This window comes from Phyllobates terribilis, unplaced genomic scaffold (genome assembly GCF_046119375.1).
Source record: "Phyllobates terribilis strain yellow unplaced genomic scaffold, ASM4611937v1 Scaffold_12__6_contigs__length_324123572, whole genome shotgun sequence".
Lineage (NCBI taxonomy): Eukaryota > Metazoa > Chordata > Amphibia > Anura > Dendrobatidae > Phyllobates > Phyllobates terribilis.
The window spans coordinates 160,850,712-160,877,032 of NW_027362772.1; the positions used below are offsets into that span (position 1 = coordinate 160,850,712).

A 26,321-nucleotide genomic window follows, 5' to 3' on the forward strand; every position below is an offset into this window, starting at 1 on the left:
TGATTCCATGAAATCACTCCTGCCCCTCAAGAAACCAACTCCAATCTAGACGCTCCCCTGTTGCTGAGGCGTGGTGACGCTGTAGCTGGGTGATTGCAGTCAGAGTAGTGGTGTTTGGCGTCTGTACTACAGGTAAGAAGATGTGACTGTGCCAAGGTGATTACTACATTCAGGACAATAAGTAGCTAGATGTAGGTGTGCAGAATCCCACTCCTAATATTGTCAGGGTCTCTCACCCCATCGTGTCGTCGGCTGTCAGGCTCCCGCGCCCCCTTGTGTCGTCGGCTGTCAGGCTCCCGCGCCCCTTCGTGTCGTCGGCTGTCGGGCTCCCGCACCCCCTCGTGTCGTCAGCTGTCGGGCTCCCTCACCCCCTCGTGTCGTGGGCTGTCAGGGTCCCGCACCCCCTCGTGTCGTGGGCTGTCAGGCTCCCGCACCCCCTCGTGTCGTCGGCTGTCAGGCTCCCGCACCCCCTCGTGTCGTGGGCTGTCAGGCTCCTGCACCCCCTCGTGTCGTCGGCTGTCAGGCTCCCGCACCCCCTCGTGCCGTGGGCTGTCAGGCTCCCGCACCCCTTCGTGCCGTGGGCTGTCGGGCTCCCGCACCCCCTAGTCTCGTCGGCTGTCAGGCTCCCGCACCCCCTCGTGTCGTGGGCTGTCAGGCTCCCGCAGCTCCTCGTGTCGTTGTCTGTGGAGAAGATTAATACATATTTTCATTTTTCAGGTTTTCTCTTATAAAACAAGATCCCTGAGCTTCTGTCTTTGACGAAAAAATGGCGTCTGACAAGTCGCTGCTGTCTGCAGAAATGAACACAAGCATGGAGGAAGCGCTGTATGAACAGATGCTGATGAAGGTGCGAAAGATGAATTGGAGAGGCCAGCAATCACCGGGTGAATGTCTCCTCCGTCAGCCGCTGGGGGTGCGGCAGTCGCCAACATTTACCTAATGTGTATTGTTGGCTTTAGACCCCTCACAGTTGTACTATTTTGGAAAAATCAGTTTGCAGAACCATCCTGTTCATGTTACTCACTGATTCTCACTTGTTGCCTCATTTCAGGCCAAACAGGAGATACAGAGCAGAATACCGAACTTACCAGAAAGCAGACAGATCAGACCCCAGCCGGGTGAGATGGGCGTCCTCTGATTATTATCCAGATTACTTTGTGCATATTATGTGACAGATACCACAGTGGGGCAGTGGGGTCTTATTGACTGCAACGGTCACATGATGCAACCAATGTGGGGGGGTCACATCGGTTTTTCTTATGCAGTTGATTACATGTAAATGCTGCTTGGCTTTTGCCGATTTTATTGTGTTTTTGTTCACTTTTTGTTTTTATTTCGGTGTTAGGTTTCTGCATTAAAACTCGCACATCCAAAAATACCAAAATCTTTATTAACATCTGCAAGTCGAACGAGATCCCAGCGCCCCCGGACCTGACGGAGCAGGAGTTAGTCAGCATCCTGGAATCTGATGATCCCTCCGGCTATCGAGTCCCCATGAGCCTTGGAGAGCCCCACGTTGAAGTTGATAATAGTACGTTTTTGTTTTTTTTGTTTTTTTAATACAGCGCGTCTCTTTTTAAAGGGGTAGTCCAGAGATATCCTTAAAGGGGTTAAAATAGCAAGTATTACAACTTACTAATCCTCAATGGTCAAAGGTGCCATCTCCACAGGTTCTGGTAGGTCCACTTCAGTTTGACATCTTGTTGTTGACTTTTGAACTTTTTTGGTTTAGATTTGGGACTTAAAGGGATTGTCCACTACTTGGATTCTCCTTTAAGAACTTATACCACTTATTCATAGTAGCCCTACTAAGGTCAATGGGTGAGTCGGCACCGCAAAGTATCTAAGTCCTTGTGCACTTTGTCCTACAGGTGGAGGCGGCTGCATGGCGTACGACATAGTGATTAATGGCACCTTCTTTGAGAAAATTAAGGTAACTGCAATTGCTTATTCTGACATACGAACTGTCTGCTCTCCTTTGTGTCAGCTCCTTGCTTTGTATTTTTTTTATTAGAATAATGAGCTTTTCAAAGAATTTTTTATCACCGTGGCCATGGAGGGACTAGAGAACAAGTACGAACTGAAGCTGTCAATAGGTAACGACCGCATCACTGATATTTTCCTTGATTTTTCCATCGACCACACAAGGACTTGTTCTTTCGTGGAGCTAGTTTACCATATAATTTATTGAAAATTTTTATGTACCAACCTGTTGTATGGCACCGTATCAAATGCCTTTGAAAAGTCCAGATAGACAACATCCGCTAAGTTTCCCTGGTCCAACCTAGAACTTACCTCCCCATAGAATCTTTTCAGATTAGTTTGCAGGACAGATCCCTCATAATCATATGTTTAGGTTATTCTTATTGAGGTGCTCCAGGTTAGTATCTCTTAGAAAACCCTCAAAGATGTTGCCCACAGTACAAGTTAAACTTACCGGCCTATAAATTCCAGGCTCAGATGTTATCCCCTTCTTGAATATTGGTACCACATTTGCTATGTGGGTGTAACGCTGGTGGATATGGACCCACTGCCCCACGGGAGGGTTGTGACTAGGTGTCTACTCCACTAGAACCTCTGGTGGTGAAGATAGACTGGGCTGCCGGTAGACACCAGGTACCACTTCAGGGCAGTCCCCGGGACTGCAGCAGCATTCCGGAGGTACCAGGGTACCAGACACAGGAGAGCGAAGACAAGATCTAGGTCAGACAGTCTGAGATCGGGGCAGGCAGCACAGGTTCAGGATAGAGAAAAATGGCAAGGGGGACAGGGGTTTTTGATACCAGAAAACTCCTTTAACGCTTGCAACCTCTGTTGCTTGACTGCAACTCAAACAGTCAAATCAGTCAGTAAGAATTTAGGGCGCTTCCATGGCGATATTTTGCATCAGTATTTGTTAGCAGACGCCAGGAGTGGATCCAAAACAGAAGAAGTGTGTTTGTTCCCCTCTGGTTTTCAGCTTACAAATACTGATGTAAATTAGTGCCCAAAATACTCACTGTGTGAATGAGGCGAGGAAGCTGCTTGTAGTACTGCAATAGAAGTCCTTATTCTGAGGATGAGTGCTGTAATTCATGTCTTCTCTGCTCCATCAAACTCCCCAGATCAGGGGCAACCCCTGGGGCAAAACTGCTGGCGGCAGATGTCCAGACGTATGACTCAGTGAAGCGTGATGGACCCCGACTCCCAGACAAAATGAATCAGACACATACAAAATAAATACACAAAGCATTGCAATTAGGTGTCAAACGTTCTCAACTTTATTTAAATTTACATGACACCGAAAATGGCACAACCCTCGACTCACGAAGAGTCACCCTCCAGTGCTCAGGAGAGGAAAAACCCCTGTGGAGGAAACCTCTAGGGAACCATGGCTGGAGGGCTATCCTTCCCTTGGACTTAGAGAGTTAGTGCCGATATATGACGGAGTTTTAGTATTTGTACAGATTTACAGAGAACGACATAACAAATATAGGCTATTAATGTGATAAACTGGATGTGGGAGAGATCTGGCTGCGATATCTGTCACCACATTTATTGCTGGAACGAATTTAGTTGATCTGATTTCCCAGGTGGATCTACCACTTCTCCCTTACAGATCCAGCTCCGTCTCTCAAGAAGTTGGGTACTTGGTTACAGGGGTTGCTCATTATGGATAACCCCTAATAGGATGTGTATCCCCCCCCTCCCAATTTTTCACCCATTAAAGTCAAGGATCCATCCATGAACTCCCAAAGAAGAGCAGTTCTTTGTACATAGTAACAGAAGGGGATCCTGTTTTGGGGACCCCCCCTCTGTTACCTTCCCTTCCCCCAGGGGTGTCTAAGAAGACAACCCCTTTCCCTGCTAGAACCTCCAAATTACACCAACGTTGGCACATTACGTGGTTTGGTCAAGCTCAAGGTCCTCAGGCGCATCATCAGTAATGGCGCTGATCGTGGCAGCGCGGCATTCTTTTATGGAATCTTCTTTATGACACTTGTTTATGCCCTCACAATAGTTGTCATGGTTACTACAAGGGCTATTATTGATGTAGGGTCCAAGTATTAACCCTTTCATCATTGGTATTTCACTTCATTATGGAGGAAAATAACTGCACTTGTTACCAAGCAGGAGTCTTATCATTACGACTTCCCTTAGGCACCATAAGAAATACAGATTATAGAACATACGTACAAGTGTTTCAGGAGTGTTTTGCACTTTTTAGATCCATAGATTGGGCTTATAACTAGCACTTTACAAAGCTGAAAATTAAGAGGAAATTACTTGTAAAATAATATTATAGGGAATTGCATTTCAAGCATTTTCCTAATGTGCATTCTACATACTTGCATAGTTACATAGGTTGAAAAAGTTTGAGCTTTAATGTCCTAGGTCTATCTCCAAAGTTATACATTTTCTATTACTAGATTATTTATAACCCACAATGTCATGTTTTGTTAAAAAAGTATCCAGCCCTTCTATAAATGCTGTTATACTATCTGCCATTACTATATCTTGTGGTTGGCATTCCACAGTCTGACTGCTCTAACTGTAAAGAATCCTTTCCTATTAAGTTGCCATAGTCTCCTCACCTCCACTTGTTATGAATGTTCCTGGTGCTTTGTAAGGTCCTGGAAAGTGATAAGTCATGTGCCAGTACTATGCATTGACCACATACAGTGCTGGCCAAAAGTATTGGCACCCCTGCAATTCTGTCAGATAATACTCAGTTTCTTCCTGAAAATTATTGCAATCACAAATTCTTTGGTATTATTCTCTTCATTTAATTTGTCTTCAATGAAAAAAGACAAAAGAGAATGAAGCAAAAATCAAATCATTGATAATTTCACACAAAACTCCAAAAAAGGGCCAGACAAAAGTATTGGCACCCTCAGCCTAATACTTGGTTGCACAACCTTTAGCCAAAATAACTGCGAACAACCGCTTTCGGTAACCATCAATGAATTTCTTACAATGCTCTGCTGGAATTGTAGACCATTCTTCTTTGGAAAACTGCTCCAGGTCCCTGATATTTGAAGGGTGCTTTCTCCAAACTGCCATTTTAAGATCTCTCCACAGGTGTTCTATGGGATTCGGGTCTGGACTCATTGTTGGCCACCTTAGAAGTGTGCTTTCTCTCAAACCATTTTATAGTGCTTTTGGAAGTGTGTTTTGGGTCATTGTCCCGCTGGAAGACCCATGACCTCTGAGGGAGACCCAGCTTTCTCACACTGGGCCCTACATTATGCTGCAAAATTTGTTGGTAGTCTTCAGACTTCATAATGCCATGTACACGGTCAAGCAGTCCAGTGCCAGAGGCAGCAAAGCAACCCCAAAACATCAGGGAACCTCCGCCATGTTTGACTGTAGAGACCGTGTTCTTTTCTTTGAATGCCTCTTTTTTTTTCCTGTACACTCTATGTTGATGCTTTTTCCCAAAAAGCTCTACTTTTGTCTCATCTGACCAGAGAACATTCTTCCAAAACGTTTTAGACTTTCTCAGGTAAGTTTTGGCAAACTCCAGCCTGGCTTTTTTATGTCTCAGGGTAAGAAGTGGGGTCTTCCTGGGTATCCTACCATACAGTCCCTTTTCATTCAGATGCCGACGGATAGTACAGGTTGACACTGTTGTACCCTCGGACTGCAGGGCAGCTTGAACTTGTTTAGATGTTAGTCGAGGTTCTTTATCCACCATCCGCACAATCTTGCGTTGAAATCTCTCGTCAATTTTTCTTTTCCGTCCACATCTAGGGAGGTTAGCCACAGTGCCATGGGCTTTAAACTTCTTGATGACACTGCGCATGGAAGACACAGGAACATTCAGGTCTTTGGAGATGGATTTGTAGCCTTGAGATTGCTCATGCTTCCTCACAATTTGGTTTCTCAAGTCCTCAGACAGTTCTTTGGTCTTCTTTCTTTTCTCCATGCTCAATGTGGTACACACAAGGACACAGGACAGAGGTTGAGTCAACTTTAATCCATGTTAACTGGCTGCAAGTGTAATTTAGTTATTGCCAACACCTGTTAGGTGCCACAGGTAACTTACAGGTGCTGTTAATTACGCGAATTAGAGAAGCATCACTTGATTTTTCAAAGGGTGCCAATACTTTTGTCCACCCCCTTTTTTAGGTTTGGTGTGGAATTATATCCAATTTGGCTTTAGGACAATTCTTTTTGTGTTTTTTTCATTGAAGACAAATTAAATGAAGATAATAATACCAAAGAATTTGTGATTGCAATCATTTTCAGGAAGAAACTGAGTATTATCTGACAGAATTGCAGGAGTGCCAATACTTTTGGCCAGCATTGTATGTATTTATACATATAACTGTATATTTATGAAGGAGATGATAATTACCCTTCATAGAGGTGTTATGATCATTCATAAATTACTTTCATAGGTTTGATCTCCAGGATTAGGAGAGATTTGGGGTGTAAACGTAATAAACAATGAGTAAAACATTAAAGCAAACGAAAAAGGGTTTGTGACCCAAACTGGTAGGTGAGACCGGCTAGCCCCATATTATACGAGGTCACAACCAGGTTTCGCCTGAGGAGGGCAGCACTAATGAGTCCTCAGGAGCGCATAACCCTGAAATATGCAGCTATTCTACACTACCCATTATAAAAGGGTCTAATATGCTACTTACTACCATGTTTTAGCTAAGATACAAGGCATACTTGTAAGGAGAGATGAAAAAGGTGATGGGGGGCAACATATAAATATACTGAGGAACGCTATACACTAGTGGCCAAAATTGAGGCAACACCCCCAAGATTTATGAATATTTAGCATTTTGCCAATACAAATACAAATTTCATGAATGTTTTTCATTTCACAGTAAAGTTTTTAAGTAGAAATAAAATCTCATATGGAAACACAATATTAGCAGGAAATTTGTTCATTTGTCAACAAATTGGACACTATTGTCACTCAGATGACTGTGGGAGAAAAGCCATTTATTTGTCCTATTTTCATATCTAACACTAAATGTTATTACTCAGTTGGACAGCCCTCGGCCTTGATGACTGCCTGGCATCTACTTGGCATGCTATCTACCAGTTTGTGTAAATCAGATGGTGTGATGATATGAAGCCATGATTTGATGATGGCTGCAATGAGTTCCTGCTTGTGTGAAGCCCGCTGTTTTGACACCGCTCTTTCGAGCCGAGCCCAGAGATTCTCAATAGGATTGAGATCTGGGCTGTTTCCTGGCCAATTCAATAGCTGGACATGTTTGTCATTGAACCAAGAGAGACATTTTTTAGCTGTATGGCATGGGGCTCCATCTTGCTGAAAAATAAACGGTGTCCCTTCACTAAATACATCATGTGCCGAAGGAATGAGTTTAGGCTGATGGACTTCCTTGATGTCCTTTTCAGCATTAACTGTTACTTCAATTACCTGCAGCCTACCACCTGCATCTCTGGACACGCAGCCCCCTACCATAACACTCAGAGGATGCTTCATGGTGGGTACTGTACCCTCTGACAACCAGTCCTCTCCAGGTCGTCGTCGAACGTAGCAGACACTGTCGCTACCAAACATGGGTAGGCGTGTCTCATCGCTCCATATAACATTTCTCCATTGTTCAATGGTCCATTTACAATGTCTTACAATCTTTGGCCCACTGCAGACGTTTCTGACTCTGTGAGGCATTCAAAAATGGCTTACTCTGTCGCCTCATTGGGGGACACAGGACCTTGGGTTATGCAGCTGTCCACTAGGAGGCGACACTATGCTTATCTGAAAAAAAGATAAAGCGTGGCTCCTCCCCTGCAGTATACACCCCCGGGCGGCATTAGCCTGCTCCAGTTTTTGCTTAGTGTCAGCAAGAGGCACACCTTTAGACCTTCACTCGTCCCTCGCTCCACCACGGGATTACAGATGAAGAAAAGAGGGCCTCTCTTAAGAGACCCCCGGCATGGCTCCTTCCTTTGCCCCCTTCTGCGGTGCACGGTTGAAGTCGAGATGGCGCTGCCACCATGCTGCTCCTTCGCTGGCCCTTGGGTCAGGTCCGAAGTTGAGAACCCCCCCCTCCTTCCCCAATTCTTTACGTCTTGGTCCGAAGTTGAGGAGAGGATAAAGCCCCTGAAGGTGACAGCGGCACCCTCCCTAATCCCCCCCTCGGGGGTATTAGGTTGAGACACCGTCAGGTAGGGATCGGATGGCAGCAGCTGCAACCTCTTCCAGCAGCACACAGCAGCCGACGACCAGCAGCACATACAGGAGCCACAGTTTCCACTGAGGACTCCTGTACAAGCTGGGGAAGGTGCAGAAAGCCATGGCATAGGAGGTGCAGGCCCTCACAGGCTCTGCACCTGCGGAAGCTTTATCCTACAGTGCCCAAAGGGGACCCTCTTCAGAGCCCCCCTTTTCATCAGTTCCCCACCGCCATCCTGGCTTCACAACCGGGGGGTCCGGTGCTCTCCGACCCCCCCCCCCCCCCGGTCCACCGTGCCGTCCTGGAGCCCTTTTCGGGCACTATTTTAAATTTAGGCCGCGGCTCCGGCCTAGCCGAAGCCGCCGCCCACTCTCCGCCCCCGCTGCACGCCCCCCGGAGACACTTCTGACGCTACCTGACGTCATAAAAGAGGGAGGAGCTGTGCTGCACGGCCTGCATCCCCATGGAAACTGGCGCCCTTGCAACGCTACGCCACCCTTCTTCACTCTGACGGAGGCCATTATCGCTGCATACAGGACACAGGCTAGCCAGGTCTCCGGGGAGGCACAGGACCAGGTTTATATCGGCGCTATCACAGGGGCACACTAAAGGTGGGGTAAGTTCACAGCCTGAGTTAACCCTCCGCTGTGAAGCTCTATATACTCTATATCCTCCTCTGCACAGATAGCCCCCTGCATAGCCACTCCAGGTGCACTATGCCGGGCTCAAAGTCTAAGAAAACCAGGCAGGACAGCTTCTACGCTTTCTGTACAGCCTGTGGCATTGCTCTTCCCAGCGGCTGCACATATCCGCATTGCAGGGATTGTACGCAGACTACTGTGCCAGAGTCCCAAGCAGCCCCTACCATATCAGAGTCTGTTGCCATGCCAGAATGGGTCACTCAATTGTCACAATCTATGTCACAATCTATGAAGTCCATGGATAACATGATTGACAAACTGCTTCAGGCTATGCAAAGTCATATTTCTTCTATGAATCCTACACAACAAAGGAATAGTCTCTCCCATCCATACTCTGACCCAGGCACCTCCAGGTCAGGGTCAGGACGCAAGCGTACCCACGGGTCACGCTCATCTGCGTCTTCACACAGCACACGGTCATCCCTGTCCAGAGACAGAGACCGTAGTCCCAAATCATCTAGACAGTCCCCTAACAGGAACAAAAACTATATTTCTCCTAACCATTCTCCAGCCAGAGAAATACCCCCGCCTGATTCGCCTAGCAGACACAACAGTGACACACAGGAGTCAGAAGGCATTTGTGACTCCGACTCGGACAAGGAGACTGACGAACCATCACCAACTAGCAATGCAGCACTAGTTGAGGACATAATCTCCTCCATACATCGGGTACTGAACATTTCTGATCCGACCCCAGATGTACCTCAAGATAAAATTTCATTTGAGGGACCACCAAAACCGGCTAAGTTCTTCTTAGATCACTCAGAATTCAAATCTATTATTACAAAGCAATTTTTACAGCCTAACAAAAAACTTGCCACTCGCAAGCTTGTGGAAACCAGATACCCTTTTTCTCAGGAAACCTTCAAAGAGTGGACAGATCCTCCAGCAGTGGACCCACCAGTATCCAGGCTGGCAGCACAGACACTTCTTTCACTGCCAGATAGCTCAACCCTCAGAGATGCAGCAGACCGGCAGGTAGAAAGTTTGGCACGTTCAACTTACGAAATCATAGGAGCCTCCCTAGCTCCCGAGTTCGCTTCTGTTTGGGCATCTAAAGCCATAATAGCTTGGGCTAGGAATTTACAAACTAGTCTTCAATCCTCTGCCCCTGAACTGTCTCAACAAGCAGTTCAAATAGCAGTTGTGGCGGATTACTTAATTCATGCGGCACTTGATTCCGCAAGATGCGCAGCGGTAGCATTATCACATGCCGTCACTATTCGACGTATTCTCTTGTTACGTGAATGGAAGGCAGACGCAACCTCAAAGAAGTCTCTCACACAGCTTCCATATTTCAGAGGTCGACTGTTTGGCGAAAAGTTGGACACAATGATATCCAACGCCACAGGGGGCAAGAGTACCTCTCTCCCCCAACTAAAGCCCAAACGCAACTTTAATAAACGTAACCAAACGAGATTCCGGTCCTTTCGGAACTCTTCCGGCTGGTCCGTCTCTCGGCCAGCACAAACTAACAGCCGCTTCTCACGCAAGGAAGGCTCAAGATAGACCCAAAAGTCGGACAAGCCCTGGCAGTCAAAGACAGGCCAATCAAAGTCTCACAGAGGAAAATCAAAGAATTTCTCCTCATCTTGACTCACTGACTCCACCCGTAGGCGGCCGACTTTCATTCTTTCACCAAGCCTGACTTCCTATTACAAAAGACGGGTGGGTCAGGGAGCTAATATCTTCAGGATACAAAATAGAGTTCACCTCCATCCCACCAAACAGATTCCTTGTATCTGTTCCCCCAAAGCCGCCAGAAAAGGCACGAGCTTTTTTCCTGGCGGTCTCCTCGCTCCTTCAAGCACGAGTCATAATTCCTGTCCCAACAGCCGAGCGCTTTCAGGGGTTCTACTCCAATCTATTTGTAGTCCCCAAGAAAGGAGGCGAAGCAAGGCCCGTACTAGATCTCAAACATCTCAACAAGTATGTAAGATTACGTCACTTTCGAATGGAATCTCTCCGCTCCATCATAGCATCCATGGAAGAAGGAGAATACCTCGCCTCCATAGATTTACAAGATGCATACTTGCACATACCGATTGCCCCTGCTCATCAGAGATTTCTCAGGTTCACAATCAATCAGGACCACTACCAGTTCGTGGCTCTCCCATTCGGACTCGCCACAGCTCCCAGAGTGTTTACCAAAGTCATGGCAACCACCATGCACGTCCTACACTCCAGAGGCATAGTGGTAATTCCATACCTAGACGATCTCCTCGTCAAGGCTCCCACCTTCAAGGACTGCGAGATCAGTGTCTCAATCACGATCGACACCCTGAGTCGCCTAGGTTGGTTAGTCAACTTACAAAAGTCGTCACCAACCCCAACCCAGGCCTTGACATTACTGGGAATGCTATTCAATACCTCCAAGGGTCTGATACTTCTTCCCAGAGACAAGGCACGACCTCAGCGCTCAGGAGTCCGTACCCTTCTCAACAGATCCTCCCGATCCAATTTGCAATGAGAGTCCTTGGCAGGATGGTGGCGGCAATAGAAGCATTCTCAGGTCATGGAACAGGAACCATTCTTCCCTCGACAGGAAATTCCAACTGACGTTGTCAGCCAGGATGTCCCTTCACTGGTGGCTCACTGGTCCTCTCTGACAAAAGGAAAGTCCTTTCTCCCAGGTCAATGGAAGATCCTGACCACCGACGCAAGCCTGACGGGTTGGGGTGCAGTACATCTTCACCACAGGGCACAAGGCAAGTGGTCTCCAGCGGAAGCAACCTTGCCCATCAACATCCTGGAAATTCGTGCCATTCTCCTGGCATTGAGAGCATTCCAGCACTTACTGGCAGCCTCCCACATCAGAGTCCAGTCGGACAATGCCACGGCCGTAGCATATGTCAATCACAAAGGGGGGACTCGCAGTGCCCGAGCGATGCGAGAAGTGACACACATTCTCCACTGGGCAGAGAAAGTGGACTCTATTATCTCCGCAGTCCACATTCCGGGTGTAGACAACTGGGAAGCAGACTTCCTCAGGCGGCAAGGAATAGACTCGGGAGAATGGGCTCTCCATCCCGAAGTCTTTCAACAGATCTGCCATCGTTGGGGCACTCCAGACATGGACCTAATGGCGTCTCACCTCAATGCCAAAGTCTCCAACTTCATAGCCAGGTCAAGCGATCCGCGAGCGCTGGCGGCGGATGCCCTGGTTCAGGATTGGACCCAGTTCCAGCTCCTATATATTTTTCCGCCTCTCACCGAGTGGTGAGAAAGATCAAACAGGAGGGAGTCCCAACCATCCTGGTCGCTCCGGACTGGCCCAGGCGTACATGGTACGCCGACATCGTACGACTCATTGCAGACGTTCCCTGGCGTCTTCCCGACCACCCGGATCTTCTGTCACCAGGCCCGTTCTACCACCAGAACTTAGAGGCCCTCAGTTTGACGGCGTGGCCATTGAAACCTGGGTGCTAACACAGGCAGGTCTTCCGCCAGATGTCATTGCAAGCACGAAAACCAACTTCTGCCAAGATCTACTACCATACCTGGAAAGCCTTCTTTACCTGGTGCGATTCTTGTAAACAAGCCCCCCTACCCTACTCCTTACCTAGGGTACTCGGTTTTCTTCAATCGGGCCTGGAAGCCAGACTATCTCTGGCCTCCCTTAAAAGCCAGGTATCAGCTCTGTCTATACTTTTCAAAAAAAGCATTGCTCACAGAGCGCAAGTCAGAACTTTTCTCCAGGGGGTTTCACGATTGGTTCCCCCCTACAAACGACCACTAGAAACGTGGGACCTTAACCTGGTGCTCACAGTACTACAGGAAGCACCCTTTGAACCCCTTAAGGAGGTTCCACTCCGTCTTCTATCCCAGAAGGTAGTTTTCCTCGTGGCAATCACCTCACTATGTAGAGTGTCTGAACTCACGGCAGTCTCCTGTAGACAGCCATTCCTGAATTTTTTCCAAGATAAGGTAGTTCTCCGTACGGTTCCATCCTTTCTCCCGAAGGTAGTGTCAAACTTCCATCTCAACGAAGAGATTTCCTTACCGTCCCTCTGTCCGACTCCGGTTCATAGAGTGGAACAGGCTTTGCATACGCTTGACCTTGTCAGGGCACTGCGTATCTATGTGTCTAGGACTGCGCCCTTCAGAAAATCTGATTCTCTTTTCCTCCTTCCGGAAGGTGGTCGCAAGGGTCTGCCAGCCTCTAAGGCCACCCTTGCCAGGTGGATTAAATCCACCATACAAGAGGCTTACCGCCTCAAAAATTCTCCTCTTCCAGCAGGTATTAAGGCACATTCTACACGTGCGGTAGGGGCCTCCTGGGCCATTCGCCACCAGGCCTCGGCACAACAAGTGTGTAAGGCAGCCACCTGGACTAGCCTATACACGTTTACTAAGCACTACAGCGTTCATACCCAGTCCTCAGCAGATGCGAGCCTGGGCAGACGTGTCTTACAGGCGGTGGTATCCCAATCCTAGGGAACCGTCTACATAAGATTCGTCCATTGCTTCCCACCCAGGGACTGCTTTAGAACGTCCCAAGGTCCTGTGTCCCCCAATGAGGCGACAGAGTAAAGGAGATTTTTGTGTACTCACCGTAAAATCTCTTTCTCTTAGCCTCTAATTGGGGGACACAGCTCCCACCCTGTTGCCCTTCAGGGCCGTTTAAGTTGAATTCTCATATTGGTTTTCCTTTGAGTTCCAACATAGTTGCCTTTTTTATAGGCATGATTATGTTATATATGTTACGTTTCTCCTACTGCTTTTGCACAAAACTGGAGCAGGCTAATGCCGCCCAGGGGTGTATACTGCAGGGGAGGAGCCACGCTTTATCTTTTTTTCAGATAAGCATAGTGTCGCCTCCTAGTGGACAGCAGCATAACCCAAGGTCCTGTGTCCCCCAATTAGAGGCTAAGAGAAAGAGATTTTACGGTGAGTACACAAAAATCTCCTTTTTTACCTGGTATTCTGGCTCTTAACCCCGCGTTTACCAATCGCAGTCGAACCGTCCGATCGGACACTGTCAAGGGAAGAACATTTCTGCACAAATAACGTGTCGCTCGGCAGGAAAATCCCCTTGATATTGCGTTTTTTGAGATTTTTTTTCACGTTCTTTAGAAACGCTGCAAAAATACTGAAAGAATAGACATGAAACTGCTTCAAATCTGCAAGGATTCACTTTTCCTGCTTTTCCTGGTACTATCAAACATAGCGTTTTTGGGAACTTGGAGCTCTACATTACAAATATGTCCGTCCCTCCAGTTGAAAGAAATTAACATTTTCCTGGAGGGAAGTTTATATTTTACATTATGTCACTTTTTGTCTATCGATGATAAAGTGCAGTTTGCAGCAATTTTTATTGTGACATATACCCAAATTATTCACGAAAATATTTCACATTCAACGCGCGTCGGGCGGGCCTGCGTGCTCTCACATGCCAGGGCTGAGTTTCAGTTCCTGTCCGACCCTGTTAATCATCTATGGTTTCCCTTCAGAGTGGAAAATGCTGAAAAATCGGAAGTTCCTGGGATCCATTTTTGAACAGAATATCAGAACCAAATCAAAACCGATGATTCAGGAAATGGACACAATGGGGTAAGTCCCAACTCTAAGGTACAAGTCTATGGCATACAGTCTGTAAAAGACGACAGAGTAGGCTGCTGTTGAGCATCAGCGGCTTCCTCTCTGATGTTCCTCGCTCATCCATGCAGTACATGGTCGGCCATTCAATTGATTGGATGTCTTATAATACCACATTTCCCCTAGGGACACAATGTATGACAAGCGCCACTCCTCCTGGTGATGGGTTACACCCAACAGATGGGGGAGCGCCACTCCTCGTGCTGATGGGTTACACCCAACAGATGGGGCAGCGCCACTCCTCGTGGTGATGGGTTACACCCAACAGATGGGGCAGCGCCACTCCTTGTGGTGATGGGTTACACCCAACAGATGGGGGAGCGCCACTCCTCGTGGTGATGGGTTACACCCAACAGATGGGGGAGCTCCACTCCTCGTGGTGATGGGTTACACCCAACAGATGGGGGAGCGCCACTCCTTGAGGTGATACGCTATACCCAACAGATGGGGAGCGCCACTCCTTGTGGTGATGGGTTATACCCAACAGATGGGGAGCGCCACTCCTCGTGGTGATGGGTTATACCCAACAGATGGGGGAGCTCCACTCCTTGAGGTGATGGGTTACACCCAACAGATGGGGGAGCGCCACTCCTTGAGGTGACAGGTTATATCCAACAGATGGGGGAGCGCCACTCCTCGTGGTGATGGGTTACACCCAACAGATGGGGGAAGTTGCAGAATGGCTTGTTATGGTGCAAGAACAATGTGGACATTGTTTTTTTTTTTTTTTGTTTTAACTATTATGCCTCTATGTTCTTTATTTTTTTCCTACAGACCCTCCCAGCTAACTCCAAGCAAGTCCCTCATCTCAGAAGTTGAAAGGTTTGGGTTACTTTGAGGTTCAATGCATGCATTTACTTTTTTTAGAATCCCATCTTACAAAAGATATAGGATATCCCAACTTCTTGGACTCCAAGAATAAGGGGGCTGCAGCCTGGAAGTAACCCCGCTGCCCTTTTTAAAGAATATGCTGGAGTGGGGCAGCTACCCGGATGTTCACTGTGCAGGAGAACTGCAGCTAAGCCCATTCACTTTGCTGGATCTATGCTGTCGTTCCGCTGCACAGTGGAGGCCATGATGCCAATGTGCAGGGAATGACTGTGAAAGGGGCTGTTGCTCATTACCAGCATCAGTGCCCCTTTATTATATTAGAGATTGACCCCAACAGATCATAAATTGATGGTGTACCCTTGCATTATACTGCTTCCTTCCTTTTTTTATCAGTTCACCCATCAAACCAGATTACATGATTGTGGCGGAACCTCCTGTAGGACACCCAAGTTTTCTGGTGGCTGAAATCTCTTTACCTAAAGTGGTGAGACCCTCAGATGTGGTTTAGGATTGTGACCTTTTTGCATTTCATGTGATTTCCAGTAGTCTTCCCTTATTAAAAGTCTGTGCCAACCTCGTGCTACCAGTCCTCCTCTGCCAACTTTTATCATCACAGCTTTGATGTGTCCACAGTAGCCAATTGCTGGCAGCTGTGACACATTTGCTGGATGATGATGATATAATTTTTTTTTCATACCATGGTGGGTTGTTTGCAAGCTGTTGGAATGGGAAAGAAGATCTCTGTAAGCGACTCTGTCAGCAGAGAACGACTGTTCAAACCAAGCACAGACGCCCGGTGCTTCCCCCCTGCTTGTTTCCCCTCCATCTCCACCATCACCTCTTCTTTGACAGTTCTGGCTTCATAGATCCAGAGAGGAGATAGAGGGAAAACAAGCTGGTGGGAAGATGTATATATTATTATTATTATTTAATTATATAGTGCCATTGATTCCATGGTGCATATAAATGATGTTATAATGATGATATAAATGATGAAAGAGGCTTGTTGCAATAGTGTAGAACACGCCGCTCTTTATTTTTTCTATATTAATGCGACATTTGGAGGAATCGCACAGAAAATGCTTTAAATGTCTTTATTTTTTCATTTGATTTTTCTCATGTCCATGATTCACATTGCGTTAAATGAGGCATAATGAAGATTAAGAATGTTTCAGCTAATGTAGCCTTCATCAGACAGGATAATGTAGCTTAAGGGGACCCACTTGGTTAAATATAGGGGTCAGTTCTGGTCTTCCCAAAAACGAGATTAAGTAGTCACCACACGGGAATCTGGTGATTACTGGGTTTGCTTTTGGGGACCCCAGATTTCTTCATATAATCGAGTGGGCCTTCTGCCTAATGAAGGCTACATTATCTGAAATTCTGGTACCATTCATTATGCCTCACTTAAAGGGGTTGTCTGGCACTTTAATATTGATGACCTATCCTAAGGATATTCCATTAGTATTAAAGTGGTGGACAACCCCTTTTAATGCAGTGTGAATCCTAAAAAATATTTGAAGCATTTTCTGTGAGCAGTTCCTCCACGTGTCAGATTTAATGTATGAGACGTCTGGAGCTACACAGTAACTTCTAGTTGGCCACGTATCAAGATAAAAGTTTAGATTTTTGTGCACTTGTTGGTTACAACTTTCTTTCCCGTACAGAAGCATTCAGCGACATAAGCGTTGTTATCACGCTGGTCTTCTCTTTACAGTCTTCTGCTAGATCTCGTGTTGGACTTGGGTGAAGACAGAATAGTCTTAGTCGGACGTCCCGATTTGTATCATCTAGACGTCTTCATTCCTTACAATATCATCCAAGAACAAAGTGGAGCTCAGTTCAACAAGGACAGTAAGGTGAGACAATAAAGCAAAGTTGGACATGTCTTATAGCCCATTCTGAAATCTCCTTCTTAAAGAGGTTCTCTGAGAAAATGTATAAAATAAAATTTAAAAAAATTTATACATTTATTTAGCAAAAATAAATTGTTTTAATTAGGGGATAATTCTATGTGAATACTTTTATGCCCAAAAATGGCAAAAGTATTCTCGGAGTGATACCTTTATTGGCTAACCAGAAAAAAAATATATGTATGCAAGCTTTCAGAGCACAGAGGCTCCTTCTTCAGGCAATATTACAAATCTAATATATATAATTGTCTTATCCCGTCTGTCTGTCTGTCCTTCTGTCCAGGAAATCCCGCGTTGCTGATTGGTCCGGCCGCGGCCAATCAGCGACGCGGCATTTCAGAAAAAGATGGCGGCCGTTAGCGGCTCATCTGCCGCACGGAGGTCAGCGGCGATGCAGCCTGCTTCTCGCAGCATAAGTCCCCCGACTGGAGGCGCCGCTGACCTCCATGCAGCTACCGTCCGGAGATCAGCGGCTATGACGCTCCCCCCCTCCCCTCTCCTCCCCTCTCCCATCCTGCATGGGACATTATAAGGGAGGGGGGGATGTAACATCCTGCATGGGGCATTATAAGGGAGGGGGGGTGACATCCTGCAGTGACTTCCTGCATGGGGCATTATAAGGGAGGGTGGATGTGACATCCTGCATGGGGTATTATATAGGGGGGATGTGACTTTCTGCATGGGGCATTATAAGGGAGGGGGGGATGTGACATCCTTCATGGGGCATTATAAGGGAGGGGGGGATGTGACATCCTGCATGGAGCATTATATGGGGGGGGAGTGACTTCCTGCATGGGGCATTATAAGGGAGGGGGGATGTGACTTCCTCCATGGGGCATTATAAGGGAGGGGGGGATGTGACATCCTGCATGGAGCATTATATGGGGGGGATGTGACTTCCTCCATGGGGCATTATAAGGGAGGGGGGATGTGACATCCTGCAGTGACATCCTGCATGGGGCATTATAAGGGAGGGGGGAGTGACATCCTGCATGGGGCATTATAAGGGAGGGGGGGATGTGACTTCCTGCATGGGGCATTATAAGGGAGGGGGGATGTGACTTCCTCCATGGGGCATTATAAGGGAGGGGGGGATGTGACATCCTGCATGGGGCATTATAAGGGAGGGGGGATGTGACCTCCTGCATGGGGTATTATAAGGGAGGGGGGATGTGACATCCTGCATGGGGCATTATAATGGAGGGGGGATGTGACATCCTGCATGGGGCATTATATGGGGGGGGGAGTGACATCCTGCATGGGGCATTATAAGGGAGGGGGGATGTGACTTCCTCCATGGGGCATTATAAGGGAGGGGGGGATGTGACATCCTGCATGGGGCATTATAATGGAGGGGGGGTGTGACATCCTGCATGGGGCATTATATGGGGGGTGGAAGTGACATCCTGCATGGGGCATTATAAGGGAGGGGGGATGTGACTTCCTGAATAGGGCATTATAAGGGAGGGGGGATGTGACTTCCTGCATGGGGCATTATAAGGGAGGGGGGATGTGACATCCTGCATGGGGCATTATAAGGGAGGGGGGATGTGACATCCTGCATGGGGCATTATAAGGGAGGGGGGGTGTGACATCCTGCATGGGGCATTATATGGGGGGGGAGTGACATCCTGCATGGGGCATTTTAAGGCAGGTGGATGCTCCCCGGTCCTCACAAACACGGTTCGCTGATTGGTCGCAGCCGCCGGCCGCGACCAATCAGCGATATCGGCGGCAAATTTAAACACCGCTCTGCTGATTGCTTGCGGCCGCCCGCCGCGACCAATCTGCGATTGTGGCGCCAAATTTAAACACTGTCTCAAGGCCAGTTGGCGGCAGATTTAAAATAAATATGCCACCGTCGGGAGACATATTCTAGAATACCCGATGCGTTAGAATCGGGCCACCATCTAGTGAATTCATAACATTTGTAATCCTGCCTGAAGAGGGAGCCTGCGTGCTCTGTAAGTTTGCATATATAAGGAGATTTTTGTGTACTCACCGTAAAATCTCTTTCTCTTAGCCTCTAATTGGGGGACACAGGACCTTGGGTGTTATGCTGCTGTCCACTAGGAGGCGACACTAGGCTTAATCTGAAAAAGATTAACGGTGGCTCCTCCTCTGCAGTATACACCCCCTGATGGCGTCAGCCATGTTCAGTTTTGTGCAAAAGCAGTAGGAGGAACGTAACATGGATAACATAATCATGCCTATAAGAAGGCAACTATGTACAAGCTCAAGAAAAACACCAATATGAGAACTCAACGTAACAACGGCCCAACACGGGCAACAGGGTGGGAGCTGTGTCCTCCAATTAGAGGCTAAGAGAAAGAGATTTTACGGTGAGTACACAAAAATCTCCTTTACTCTGTCGCTTCATTGGGGGACACAGGACCTTGGGACGTCCTAAAGCAGTCCCTGGGTAGGAAGCAATTGGGGCACTGCTGCCTGCAGGATACGTCTACCTAGGCTCGCATCTGCCGAGGATTGGGTATGAACCCTGTAGTGCTTGGTAAACGTGTGTAGACTAGTCCAGATGGCTGCCTTACACACTTGTTGCACCGAAGCCTGGTGCCGAATGGCCCAGGAGGCCCCTACCGCACGTGTAGAGTGTGCCGTAATACCTGCTGGAAGAGGAGAATTTTTGAGGCAGTAGGCCTCTTGTATGGTGGATTTGATCCACCTAGCTAGGGTAGCTTTGGAAGCTGGCAGACCCTTGCGGCCGCCTTCCAGAAGAATGAAAAGAGAATCAGACTTCCGGAAGGACGCAGTCCTAGACACATAGATACTTAATGCCCTGACAAGGTCAAGCGTATGCAGAGCCTTTTCCACTGTATGAACCGGGGCCGGACAGAGCGATGGCAATGAAATTGCCTCATTGAGGTGGAAGTCGGACACAACCTTCGGAAGGAAGGATGGAACCGTACGGAGAACTACCTTGTCCTGGTAAAAAGCCAGGAAGGGTTGTCTGCAGGAGAGTGCTGTCAGTTCAGACACCCTGGGTAGCGAGGTGATTGCCACTAGGAAAACCACCTTCTGGGATAGAAGGCGGAGTGAGACTTCCTTAAGGGGTTCAAAAGGTGTTTCCTTCAATGCTGTCAGCACGAGGTTGAGATCCCATGTCTCTAGTGGTCGTCTGTAGGGGGGAATCAATTGGGAAACCCCCTGAAGAAATGTCTTTACTTGTGGCTTGTTAGCAATGCGCGTCTGAAAAAGCACAGAGAGAGCTGACACCTGGCTCTTAAGAGAGCACAGAGACAGTTTGGCCTCCTGACCCGATTGGAGAAAACCAAGTACCCTGGGGAGGGAATAAAGGAAAGGGGTCTGGTCACGAGAGTCGCACCAGGTAAAGAAAGCTTTCCAGGTACGGTAATAGATGTACCACATTGAGCATGGAGAAAAGAAAGAAGACCAAAGAACTGTCTGAGGACTTGAGAAACCAAATTGTGAGGAAACATGAGCAATCTCAAGGCTACAAGTCCATCTCCAAAGACCTGAATGTTCCTGTGTCTTCCGTAATGAAACCGTGTGGTGGAAGGCACGAGCCTTGGCTGGCGGTTTTGGGGTAATAGACAGGAAGAATCTGTTTGGCGGGTTGGAAGTGAACTCTGTCTTGTATCCTGAAGACACTAGTTCCCTGACCCACCTGTCTTCTGTAAAAGGCAGCCAGAGCTGGTGAAAGAGCAAAAGACGGCCGCCTACAGGTGGGGTGTCTTCCAGAGTTCGTGAGTCATGATGAGGAGGAAGTGCGAGACTTTCCTCCCTTAAATTTTGACTGGCCTGCCTTTGATTGGCAGGTCTTGTCCGACTTTTGCATCGACCTTGAGTTGTCCCTGCATGGAGCGTGGCTGTTATTCTGTGCTGGTCGCGAGACAGATCAGCCGTAAGAGTTCCGAAAGGATCGGTAACATGCCTGATTGCGCTTTTTGTAAGTGTGTTTGGGCTTCAGTTGGGGGAGAGAGGTACTTTTACCCCCGGTGGCGTTAGATATCATTGTGTCCAACTGTTCACCGAAAAGCCGAGCACTGAGGTATGGGAGGTGAGTGAGGGACTTCTTTGGAGCTGCATCTGCTTTCCATTCCCGCAGCCAGAGGATAAGCCGAATCGTGATGGCGTTTGAAGCTATCCCGGCTGCACCCATTGCAGAATCCAGAGCTGCATGGAGCATGTAATCTGCCACGACTGGTATTTGGGCCGCTTGGTCCGACAGTTCAGGGGTAGGTGTTTGTAGGCCAGTTTGTAAATTTTGGGCCCAGGCCAGGATTGCCTTGGCAGCCCAAAAAAACTGAGGCGAACGCGGGAGCCAGGGAGGCCCCTGCAGCGTCAAAAATTGAACGAGCCATGCGTTCCACCTGCCGGTCTGCTGTGTCCCTGATGGTTGAGCTATCTGGCAGAGAAAGGAGTGTCTGTTCTGCTAGTCTGTTGACTGGAGGATCCACTTCAGGTGGATCTGTCCACTTTTTGGTGACCTACTCTGGAAAGGGGTACCGCGCCTCCAGATATTTGCGATTAGTAAACTTTTTCTCAGGTTGTGAGAACTGCTTTTTAGGGATCGCATTAAACTCTGGGTGGTCAAAGAAGACCTTAGGCGGTTTCAGGACTCCTTCAAAGGAAATGTTATTTCCTGGTGTCTCCAGGGGTGGATCGGAGATGTCCAGCACCCGATGGATAGATGAGATTAAATCATCAACTAGCACTGTATTGCCCGGGGGAATAGGGATCAGGGACCCTTCGGTTTCCTTGTCTGAGTCGGAATCACAGATTTCTTCCGAATCCTGTATCTCGCTAAGGCGACTCCTGCTGGGAGAACCGGAGCGGAGACCTTCTATGGTCAGGGATGGCTGTGGGGATCAGCGTTGTCTGTCCCTGTCAGGGGACGGTCTAGATGAGCTGTGAGTACGGTGTCTCACATTGGAAGGGGACGACCATGTGGTATGGGATGACGCAGATGAACGAGACCTGTGGGTCCGCTTGCGTCCTGATCTAGACGTGGATGTGCCCATGCCATCATGTCCCTGAGTGGAACTCTCCCTTTGATTAGTATTAATAGCCGAGGTATGAGTCTGCAGAGCCTGAAGCAATGTGGATGTGAGGTTATCTATAGACTGCGTCATAGATTGCGACATCTGAGTGACCCATTCCGGTGTGGTATTAGGCACCGAAGTATTGGCAAGGGCTTCATGGGGCTCCGGCACAGCAGTTTGCATGCAGTCCTGACAATGCGGATACGTGCTGCCACTAGGGAGAGTACTACTGCAGGCTGTACAGAGTACATAATAGCAGTCCTGCCTGATTCTCTTGGACTTTGAGCCCGGCATAGTATACAGAAGTGGCTATGCAGAGGGGCCAGCAATGCAGAGTGGCTATGCAGAGGGGGCCAGCAATGCAGAGAAAGTTATAGACTTCACAGCCGAGTCGAGACTCTAGCTGTGATTTTATCCCACCTTAGTGTGCTGTAGTACTGCGCCGGTAAAATCCAAGATCCTGTGCCCCCCGGAGACCTGCTGGCGACCGGTATGTGAAGCGTTAACTTCCTTCCGTTCTCCCTCTGCTGGTTAATGGCCGCCGGAGTGTGGAGAAGAAGGGGGCGGAGCGCTGGAAAGGCGGCAGTATTGCTAGAAAGCGCGCCCTTTCAGTTAGTCTCCGCCCCCTGTATGACACTGTGTAGTGTCATATTGGTCATCCAGGGGGCGGGGGCGGAGAGTGGGCGGCGGCTTCGGCTAGGCCAGAGCCGCGGTGTAAATTTAGAATGTATGCCCAAAAGGGCTCCAGGCCGGCGCGGTAGTCCGAGGGGGTACCGGATCTGAATCGGACCCGGGGATGGCAGGAAAGGCGGTGGGATACTATATTAAAAGGGAGCCCTTAAAGGGTTCCTCTGAGGCACCGTAGCGCTGGTGCCGGCAGAGAGACAGAGCTGAAGCCAGCCTGTGTCTCTGTGTGCCCTTCTGCCAGCACTGTCCCCCGGTCCATCAGGAGTCTGCAGCAGAGCTGCAATTCCTGAACGTTGGTGCAGAGCGACAGCTACTGGGAGCTGTATATTGCTGTCTGCACACATCCTACCTGCGGTGTCTCAACCTAATGCCCCCATGAGGGGGATTAGGGAGGGTGCTGCTGTCACAGTCAGGAGGCTCCCTCGACCTCAACCCAAGACCAAAAGGAATTGGGGAAGTAGGGGGGGTCTCAACTTCGAACCAAAACTCGAGGGGCTGGGGAAGGAGCGACATGGTAAGGAGACGTCTCGACTTCAACTGTGCACCCCTAGAAGGGGGCAGAGGAAGGAGCCATGCCCGGGGTCTGTCCAGAGACCCACTTATCTTCATCTGTAACTCCGTGGAAAAAGAAAAAATCCGAAAAAAATGGAGTAAAAATCTTTAGGTGTGCCTCCTTGCGACACTAAGCAAAAAACTGAACATGGCTGACGCCGTCAGGGGGTGTATACTGCAGAGGAGGAGCCACCGTTAATCTTTTTCAGATTAAGCCTAGTGTCGCCTCCTAGTGGACAGCAGCATAACACCCAAGGTCCTGTGTCCCCCAATGAGGCGACAGAGTAATATATTTTTTTCTGGTTAGCCAATAAAGGTATTACTCCGAGAATACTTTTGCCATTTTTGGGCATAAAGGTATTTACATCAAATTTTCTGGCTAACACGGTACCACAATATAAATTTGTACTGTACATCACAATTAGGGGATAATAATTGCGTATGGACATAATGGCCAACGATGTCAGCAGCCATCCATCCTAGATGGGTGAAGGTAAACTGTTTGAGACGGACATCTGTGACCTACCTGTCGGAATCAAGAACATGCATCTATGTCATCGATTCACTGACTGATCACGTCCATGAGTCAACATGCTGTAAACCTGTCATGAGGAGTGAGAAGATAGATAAGTTCCTGTCAGGGTGAGGGGCAGCATCGTATCACAACATATACAGTGGTGGGCAAAAGTATTGGCACCCCTGCAATTCTGTCAGATAATACTCAGTTTCTTCCTGAAAATGATTGCAATCACAAATTCTTTGGTCTTATTATCTTCATTTAATTTGCTTGCAAGGAAAAAGCACAAAAGAGAATGAAGCAAAAATCAAATCATTGATAATTTCACACAAAACTCCAAAAATGTACCAGACAAAAGTATTGGCACCCTCAGCCTAATACTTGGTTGCACAACCTTTAGCCAAAATAACTGCGAACAACCGCTTCCGGTAACCATCAATGAGTTTCTTACAATGCTCTGCTGGAATTGTAGACCATTCTTCTTTGGCAAACTGCTCCAGGTCCCTGATATTTGAAGGGTGCCTTCTCCAAACTGCCATTTTGAGATCTCTCCACAGGTGTTCTATGGGATTCGGGTCTGGACTCATTGCTGGCCACCTTAGAAGTCTCCAGTGCTTTCTCTCAAACCATTTTATAGTGCTTTTGGAAGTGTGTTTTGGGTCATCGTCCTGCTGGAAGACCCATGACCTCTGAGGGAAACCCAGCTTTCTCACACTGGACCCTACATTATGCTGCAAAATTTGTTGGTAGTCTTCAGACTTCATAATGCCATGCACACGGTCAAGCAGTCCAGTGCTAGAGGCAGCAAAGCAACCCCAAAACATCAGGGAACCTCCGCCATGTTTGACTGTAGGGACCGTGTTCTTTTCTTTGAATGCCTCTTTTTTTTTCCTGTACACTCTATGTTGATGCTTTTTCCCAAAAAGCTCTACTTTTGTCTCATCTGACCAGAGAACATTCTTCCAAAACGTTTTAGGCTTTCTCAGGTAAGTTTTGGCAAACTCCAGCCTGGCTTTTTTATGTCTCGGGGTAAGAAGTGGGGTCTTCCTGGGTATCCTACCATACAGTCCCTTTTCATGCAGATGCCGACGGATAGTACAGGTTGACACTGTTGTACCCTCGGACTGCAGGGCAGCTTGAACTTGTTTGGATGTTAGTCGAGGTTCTTTATCCACCATCCGCACAATCTTGCGTTGAAATCTCTCATCAATTTTTCTTTTCCGTCCACATCTAGGGAGGTTAGCCACAGTGCCATGGGCTTTAAACTTCTTGATGACACTGCGCACGGAAGACACAGGAACATTCAGGTCTTTGGAGATGGACTTGTAGCCTTGAGATTGCTCATGCTTCCTCACAATTTGGTTTCTCAAGTCCTCAGACAGTTCTTTGGTCTTCTTTCTTTTCTCCATGCTCAATGTGGTACACACAAGGACACAGGACAGAGGTTGAGTCAACTTTAATCCATGTTAACTGGCTGCAAGTGTGATTTAGTTATTGCCAACACCTGTTAGGTGCCACAGGTAAGTTACAGGTGCTGTTAATTACACGAATTAGAGAAGCATCACATGAGTTTTCAAACAGTTCCAATACTTTTATCCACCCCCTTTTTTAGGTTTGGTGTGGAATTGTATCCAATTTGGCTTTAGGACAATTCTTTTTGTGTTTTTTCATTGAAGACAAATTAAATGAAGAGAATAATACCAAAGAATTTGTGATTGTAATCATTTTCAGGAAGAAACTGAGTATTATCTGACAGAATTGCAGGGGTGCCAATAGTTTTGGCCACCACTGTAGTTGCCCAGAGACATCTGAATGCATTGGCTTTCCTTTATGCCATTCATCAAACATGTCGTATATTTTGTGTATAGCGAGTCACAAGCCTCGCACTGCTCTGCGTCTTATCATTGGTTCTATGAGCTGCAGTAAATCGTGACGTATATTCCAGGTGCTGACGATCACAATGCCGGTCCAGCCAGCATAGCGGTGGGCTCAGAAGATCAGCTTTGGAAAACGTTCCTCTTATATAGATCCAGTGGATCCTACTTACATTCGCTGCTGTTTACATTGAATGGTTACAATTCTATTTAGACTTCAATATGACTCCAGAATAAATTTTTGTCTTTCTTATACTTGCCGTATATTTTTCCCAAGGAGGGGGTTTAGGTATTGTGCTTTTTTCTTTTTTTTTTTAATTTCTACTGCAATATTTCATAATATCTGTGAATAAGTCTTGAAAATAATTTGCATTGAAAAGGTTGAGATCCTCTGAATCTACAGGGATTTTTAGGAATTTAAAATCTACAGCATTAAATCTGCAGCAGAATTTAAATTTTGCACCATGTCTGGATTTA

The 26,321-nt window shown here is 47.6% G+C and overlaps 1 protein-coding gene across 1 annotated transcript; it reads left to right on the forward strand.

Moving 5' to 3' along the window:
* The first annotated feature begins 727 nt into the window (after positions 1-727).
* Positions 728-26,066, forward strand: PIH1D1 (PIH1 domain containing 1). The gene is made up of 11 exons (XM_073657795.1): positions 728-847; positions 1,052-1,118; positions 1,346-1,531; positions 1,872-1,933; positions 2,015-2,096; positions 14,302-14,401; positions 15,221-15,268; positions 15,671-15,761; positions 16,847-16,848; positions 16,995-17,136; positions 25,916-26,066. The coding sequence occupies exons 1-11, from the start codon at positions 767-769 to the stop codon at positions 25,949-25,951; spliced, it is 897 nt and encodes a 298-aa protein (XP_073513896.1). The 5' UTR covers positions 728-766; the 3' UTR covers positions 25,952-26,066.
* Positions 26,067-26,321: the final 255 nt, after the last annotated feature.

Coding starts and splice junctions, on each gene's coding strand:
- PIH1D1 (XM_073657795.1), top strand. CDS start 767: ATGGCGTCTGACAAGTCGCTGCTGTCTGCAGAAATGAACACAAGCATG. Junction 848..1,051: donor ATGAACAGATGCTGATGAAG/GTGCGAAAGATG, acceptor GCCTCATTTCAG/GCCAAACAGGAGATACAGAG. Junction 14,402..15,220: donor CAGGAAATGGACACAATGGG/GTAAGTCCCAAC, acceptor TTTTTCCTACAG/ACCCTCCCAGCTAACTCCAA.